The sequence below is a fragment of the Chenopodium album genome, chromosome 22, assembly GCF_948465745.1.
Source record: "Chenopodium album chromosome 22, dcCheAlbu1.1, whole genome shotgun sequence".
In the NCBI taxonomy this organism is placed as follows: Eukaryota; Viridiplantae; Streptophyta; class Magnoliopsida; order Caryophyllales; family Amaranthaceae; genus Chenopodium; species Chenopodium album.
Window position 1 is genome coordinate 2,824,210 of NC_137855.1, and position 7,596 is coordinate 2,831,805.

Below are 7,596 nucleotides of genomic sequence, written 5' to 3' on the forward strand. Positions count from 1 at the left end.
CTCTTGAAATTTGCATTTTTGGTAGGACAATTTACTTGAACTTTAGAAGTCATGGGAGTGTTGGACAATGAATTGAGCATCTTCATCATATACTATTCATCATATATTATCCGATTCAAAACTACTTTCAGAAGGAAATTTGGAGAAAAACATGTTGGATCATAGAAGTTTTATTTATATACTACGTACATACTCCGTATTTTTTATTGGACAAGGAAACAAACATAACACTCAAAAACTAAAGGGCCAACAAACTGACGCTGGCTAGCACACACAGCCAGCAAATGGGCAGGATCTAGCCAGGGACCTTACGAATACAACATGTAGAAAAGTCCTGCAGAGCCAATCGAATAACCCGTAGAATCCAGTGTACAAAAGGATCATATAAGTTGGTAATAGTAAGAAATCCAATATAGTAGTAACATGGTAATAATCTTGGTTACTTTATGAGGAGGAAGTCATACAAGCATAACCAAATTTGCTGAATGTACTTCTTGGTAGCCTTCACAAGTATCACAACACTGGTTAAAGAAGGTAAGTTGGTAAACTTGTAAATTGTAATACTCTGTTTTCAATGAGATCGAGGTCCCAATAAAAATCACTCTTCTTTACCATTTTTCCCCTTGTTGCCCTTCAAAAACCGCATCCACCAATATGCGGAGGATTTTGGATGCCGAGAAAGTCCATTCTTGTAGTCTACATAAACTAAACCAAACCGCTTGGTGTAACCTTGTTGCCATTCAAAGTTGTCCAACAAAGACCATGCAAAGTATCCTTTCACATTCACGCCATCCCTGTCGATCAATTGTTAGTAGATGTACATGCAACATTTTACATAGAAAAACATAATGAATGACCAAGATTTTACCCTAGAAGAAGACGGCATTAAGTTATGTACTTAATACAAGTTTTTCACGCATCACTTGGGGATAGTCTCCAAAATATATTGGATCCAAATACAATATAAATTATGTCTCATCAACAAAGGGCAAGGCTCATTCTCAACTGATTTAATATAAGTTTCAATAAATACTCTATCTAAAAAAACAATTTAGTTTAGTACAGATCAGTATTAAACAGCAAAAAGATAAAAAAATATATTCAATATAAGGCACTCTAGACCTCTAGTTGAGCAAAAACCAATCCAGTTAAATAAAATCAAGTGCAAAGAACACACTATACAACCTATCAACCAGTATTCTATGAGTTAGTAGGCATTTATAATACACCTATTTAAGAATCTCAATATGCCAATCATCAGTCAACAGTTCACCACAAACCTCAATATGCCAATTGACGAATGAGAATAAGCAAATGTCATGTAAATTCCATCCATGACACAGGTGATTAAGGAACTAACCCCCACCAGAACATATAATGCCTAAATTTAAGATGCTTACTTGATTGCCTCTGCAACACCGGCAACATAGCCCTTGAAGTAAGTGACTCTCAACCTGTCATCTAGCACCTCATGGAGCTCAGCCAAGTCATCGTTTTCGTCATCCATACCTGCCAACATATAAATAGCTTCACAAGTTGATCTCTTCAGCAACCTATGTTCTTCAATTCTTTTTATTTCTTCCTAAGTTTGGGGTAGTGATGGGGAGAAGGTTGGTTTAGCCAAATTATTGAATGACTGAATAAAATCTTTCAAAGGAATAACGAACTATACCATTCTCAGTAACATATATTGTAGGATTGTTGTATTTCTTTGCTACGTAAGTAAGAAGTTTCTTAAATCCCCAAGGAACTACATATAGCCAGGATGATGCAGCCTGCCAGTCAAGTGAATATAGAAAATCAGTAATGATACAAGTCATAGAAAAAAAAAAAAAAAAATGTCTGAAGGAGCTGAACAATACCTTCTCACCGATTGATTCACCCTCTTCCCATTCAGCTGGTTATGAAAGAAGAAGACAAGTAAGAACAGATAACAAATAAATAAAAAGGGCCTTAAGGATGATTCAGCATTACCAATTCTCTCCATCTCTTGTGCTGCATAATATTCATGCCCTTCAGGATCAGCAGTTGAGTGTGCTATGTACCTAGTAGTGTAGTGATTTATACCAAGGAAGTCTATGGAGTCCTGAAGCAAGTCTCTGTCTTCCTGAGAGAATTTAGGAAGCCTCTCTCCAAGTTTTTCACGCATTACTTGGGGATAGTCTCCAAAATAAATTGGATCCAAATACCTACAGCAAACAGTATATAAATGGTCAGTTCCTCCAACAAGAAGAATATTAGTTCAGCTCCGCTCCAAGACTAGATACAGGTCCATCATTCAATTAAACATTTGACTCTAAGCTTGATAACCAAATATAACTGCATGAAACAGGAGGTAAGATACCATCCTAGCTGGAAATCAAGGCGTCGTGCAGCAGCAATTTTGTCTTCAACACTCTCTGATGCTGCTTCAGCCCATTCACAATCTACCACTAATCCAATCTGTCCACCTTGCTTTTCCTGGATGGGGGGGGGGGGGGGGGGGGGGAAGCAGGACAAAAGAATTGCGTGTCAGTAAAGGCCTGGGTAATGCTTTAAAAAAAGCCTCACCAAGAGAATGTATTATTAATTGTTTGTCAATAAAAAAAATCAGTCATGCTCATGGCCTCCTTCGAATCTCAATGATTAAGGTTTCCAGCTTATCTCAGTCATCAGGGCAATAACACATCATTGAGATAAGTTGGAAGCATAAGTAATCATTTCTGTTTCTTATGAAAATCGACAGCAACTAATCAGCTATAGCTTCAAGCAATGCACTTCACACAGATATTCATAGTGTTGAGTCAATTTAGGAAAATCGATACCTGGTACTTGTCTTTATAGACTGAAGCAGCAGAACCATGGGCCAGGATTTGATGATGTGCTACCAAATATGAATCTTCGCATTTTCCAGGTGCAAATATCCCAATACCATAGGCATTAATTGAAGTTTGAAGAGGCTCATTAAACGTAATCCAGTGCTTAACTCTATCCCCAAAATTTGCAAAGCAAGCTTCTGCATACATTGTAAAATATTTTCTGGTATTTGCCAGTCGTTGAAACCATATTAGAGAGCTCTATCGTGAGAACACCAATTTATCTTGGCAGAAACTAAACAAGATATCAGAACATAATGTAATAAATGTTGATATTCTTCAAGTAATATGCATTCAGTTTCGAAGCATGGAGTTATGTTTCAGAGGCTCATTCTCTTCTACCCCTAATATTAAAGTTCAAGAGAAGTACTCACACAATGTCCCTATTCATCCATCCTCCCATGGACTCTTGGAGATGTAAAGGAAGGTCCCAATGGTACAAAGTAACATAAGGTTGTATGCCTGCAAATTGGTACATAACATCGTTTTCATTGCTCCATGATGTTAAACTATTTTAAGTAAAGTCAGGAATTATACCTTTCTCGAGAAGAGCATTGATAAGATTGTTGTAGTAATTGATCCCTTCATCATTAACCTTGGTCCCGAGACCATCTGAAAGCATAGCAAAGCACCATTTCATGTGAGAACAATTGACACACTAAAACTCCCCTCCGTGCAGTATTGATTGTCATGTCACAACTACACAAGGCACAATATGACCAAAATTCCTTCATAATAGTTAGTTAAATAACTTAAATTTGCAAATTACCCAGTTTACACAATGTTTAGTAAGTTCAAATAAAAAAAAGCCAATCAGTCATTCACAAACTACAGCTATTCTAAGAAATGCAACAACTTTTTTTCATACATATTTTAACACAATCATACATGACTACTATATCTAGACAGACAAAGTAGTAGCATAAAAATGGAAGATACTAATAAAATGTAAATATACCAAGTATATACTACTGTACTAATAAAATTTGTACCAGGGAATATGCGGGACCATGATATTGAGAATCGGTACGCCTCAAACCCCAATGTAGATATGAGTTGTACATCTTCCTGTTGCCATAAGAATCAAACAATCAGGCCTATATAATATTTATAACTTATATTACTCGGACTCTTCATTTTGAACCAAAAACACGAAAGTAATTCATATAGTAATCAACTCTTATACTTGGACACATACCCATGTCTGAGACTAATCCGAGTAGCTTAGTATACATACATACAGAAGTTTTTCATAAAAATGTAGTAACATTAAGAATCAACCAACCTTGTAACGATGGTATTGATCAACTGCTACATCACCATTACTTCCATCAACAATTTTTCCTAATCCAACAACAAAATACCAAATAAATCAAATCAATATATCTTATCTTAAACATGAAAAGTTCCCATCAAACTCATAACAATATTTATTATTATTATTACCTTCAATATGAGTAAAAGCATCCCAAATACTAGGACCTTTGTTACCCTCATTCCACCCTCCTTCAACCTATCATCCAACAACAAAACAATCAAAATTTAACTTAAATTAATATGATCAAATCAACAAATTTTACAAATAAAAATTGAATTTTTTTGGTGGGTATTTTTCCCTTTTTCAGAAATTCTAATCAAATGAATTCAAACAAATAAAATTGAACCAATAGATAATCTTTTTAAAAAGGGAAAAAGAAACCTGATAAGCAGAAGTTGCAACGCCAAAGACAAAATCGGGAGGAAAATCAGTTCTAGTAACTTCTTTTTGAATCAAAGTAGACCCATTATTATTATTTTTGATAACACTGGGTTTCTTGGTCATTTTAATTTCAGGGTTTTTGAGTTGAGATTTCAGAGAAAAATGGCGAGATTTCTCAGAAGAGTAGTGAGAAAGGAGAGAGAAAGTATATGGGAAAGTGCTAATTTTGGAGCAGCAGCAGTAGTTTACTCCTATATACTTCATGTTTGCACCTACTATTTTTGCGGGGAATCTGGAAAACTTGCTAAAATTGAAAATGTCAATCGGCCAATTTTTTTTTTTTTTTTCTTTTTTTTTTATTCGTCCGTTCTTTAATTGCATCACTTTGTAAATTACATACCTTAGGGATTGTTCTCATTTTCTGAATTGAATTGAACTGAACCGGGCTAAACTAAATTGAACTGAATTGAATTGTTTTTGAGAGAAGGAAATTAGAAGCTGAACTGAACTGAAATTAAGCTGAGAGAACAGGCCATTAGAGATAATGAAAGTTTTTTTACAAATAACTAAAAGAAAAATTATAGAAATTGTTATATACATCCTGTGTACCGTACATCCAACTAAACCAAGGTTAGTTTTTGCTCTTTATTTGATGATTAAATGAATAACAATCATCAAAATGAAAATAAAATACTCACGGATACATAGTACATGTGGGTATATATAACAATATCTCGAAAAACTATGCATTTAAAAAAAGTTATCGGATTTGGAAAAGTGATAAAACTATATAACGGAGGTTAATGTTATACATAGAAATAAAGTTACCTATAAAGAGCTAAAAAAAGAAAAATGAAAAAAAAAAAACAAATGAAAATATAACATTAATTACACTTATTTGTGTGTGATTTTGTAATACAATTTGAAATTAATATCAAATTAAAAAAAGATATTAAATGCATATTTTTAACCTTACATATAACATTTTATTCGAAAGTTATACAATGATGAAATATATTGACTTATGATTTGATGTTTTGGTCAAATTGAATCAAATTGAAATTTGATCATACATTTACATTAATGTATAATAATTAAATTGTTATATTCGTGATCATATACGTATTTGATGTTTGAAAGATTGTAATATTTTATTTTTCTATCAACGTGTAATTAAGGATATTTGGTCAGTGACAAGAAAACTAAAATATGTATAGATTATCAAATACTTCCTCCGTTTTCTTTTAGATGTAACACACACTTTTTCACGGTATTTAAGAAATGTGGGGTTCACATGATATAATACACTTTAAAATGGGATGAGTGGTTGTTAGGAGTGTAATTTAGTGGGCCATGTGCTTTAAATAAGGAAAATAATATAGTTTTTCCCTAAAGTAACTTTCCTTTTATAGTGTGTTGCAAGTATTGTGAAATTTCCTTTTTAGGGAATTGTTGCAAGTAAAAGAAAACGGAGGAAGTAGTTTCTAATCTCTTCAATGATGGAAATTTCAGTTATCAATACATATCATATGATGAACATGTGACATGATCATGGGATTTGGATTTAGTTGGGCAAAGGAAAGAACATGGATGGGGCCTTTTATGACCACTTGAAATATTCAGTTTTATACATTTCATAAAGTTCGATAAAATAAATGTGTAATTACTACTCCCTCTGTTCCAAAAAGAACGATCCATTTGGGTTAATTACACGGGTATTAAGGAAGTTAAGTAAAAAGAAGTAAAAATATATTGGAAAGATAAATTTACATGGGGTTTATAAAAAAATAGAGAGAGAAAGTAATAAAATAACATGGAAAATCAAATTTTTATATGTGGAAGCTAATTTTGCACAAATATTGTAGCAAATTGGTGGGTGTTTTAATGTTAATGGGTCATTCTTTTTGGGACAAAGTTTTGACCAAATAGGTCGTTCTTTTTGGAACGGAGGGAGTAATTAGTCCATATTTACGTGTTACTTAAGAAGGTGGTTTGATTGTCCTAATTTAAAGTACTCTTTTCTCATCAACAATAAATTAACATTAATATGGACAAAGTTAACTTGTAGTATTCCTCTACCTCACATCATAATTCTAAGGTGCTTTTCATGGTTTTAAAAACACTCGTTTGATTGCCAATATCTACTCAATATTATTACAATAAATGCTACTTTCATTGTCTTTGAATGATTGTGTTTAAAATAACTCGCTAAATTATGAGGTATAGACGTATAGTTGTATAGATACCTTCACCAATTTCTCTTTTCAACTCCAACTTATCCTATATGATGTGCAACCCCCCATTAGCTCTTTTTTTCATCAATAATTAATGTATTTTCTATTTATTTTAGTGAAAGAATGATCAAAGCTTGTAAACTTTGATGGTAACATGTCAAATTAAACAAATAATTTGAAAAAGGACATGAGACCGTATCACGTGGTCCGTTACAATCGCCGAGAATATACGTTATCTTGGTAACGAAATTTCATGAACTTGGGGATGGACTACTCAGTTTCGTAAACTAGATCTAAGCAACCAACATTACTCATTGAGCCATTGCATTTCTTTTGCTAATACAGGGCAATGGTGCTATTACTGCCTATTAGCAAGTCTCAAAGGCCTGAGATTTACAGTTCCGAAATTTGTCAGTACTTCTACTGCAGGAGTCTCCTAGAAATGTAGAGATTTACCTTGCAGCATGTTAGATTACCGATCACAAAGGGAAGAGGTGGGGAGGGGGAAACAAGGCGAGACAGGTACTACAGCAAAATAGAGCAAGCTGACTTTTCAACAGTGGAAGAATACGGTTTAAGGTTCCAGAATGGTTTCCTTCAACTCACTTCCTTTCCTCATTTCATAAGCAAACAACCAATATAAATACCTCCCTTTAACCTGATATACGTGGGGAGGTTGTTTCCAAAAGCGTACTCAATTCTGAAGGTAAAGGTTGAAGTTTGGGAGATCCGTCTGATCCACTCAAAGGCTTGTGTTCTGGCTCAGGGGCAATCATGATTACAGGCTAATGTTTTCAGAACTTTCATC

At 33.8% G+C, this 7,596-nt stretch overlaps 1 protein-coding gene across 1 annotated transcript; it reads right to left on the reverse strand.

Moving 5' to 3' along the window:
• Positions 1-324: 324 nt before the first annotated feature.
• LOC145603514 (beta-glucosidase 42-like) lies at positions 325-4,903 on the reverse strand. Its single transcript, XM_081659430.1, has 13 exons — positions 4,555-4,903; positions 4,302-4,368; positions 4,141-4,199; positions 3,848-3,923; positions 3,393-3,467; positions 3,230-3,317; positions 2,805-3,018; positions 2,345-2,460; positions 1,975-2,189; positions 1,863-1,897; positions 1,673-1,775; positions 1,401-1,509; positions 325-794 (listed from the first exon to the last, which is right to left on the reverse strand). Exons 1-13 carry the CDS (start codon positions 4,816-4,818, stop codon positions 599-601), a joined length of 1,617 nt encoding a protein of 538 aa, XP_081515556.1. The 5' UTR covers positions 4,819-4,903; the 3' UTR covers positions 325-598.
• Positions 4,904-7,596: the final 2,693 nt, after the last annotated feature.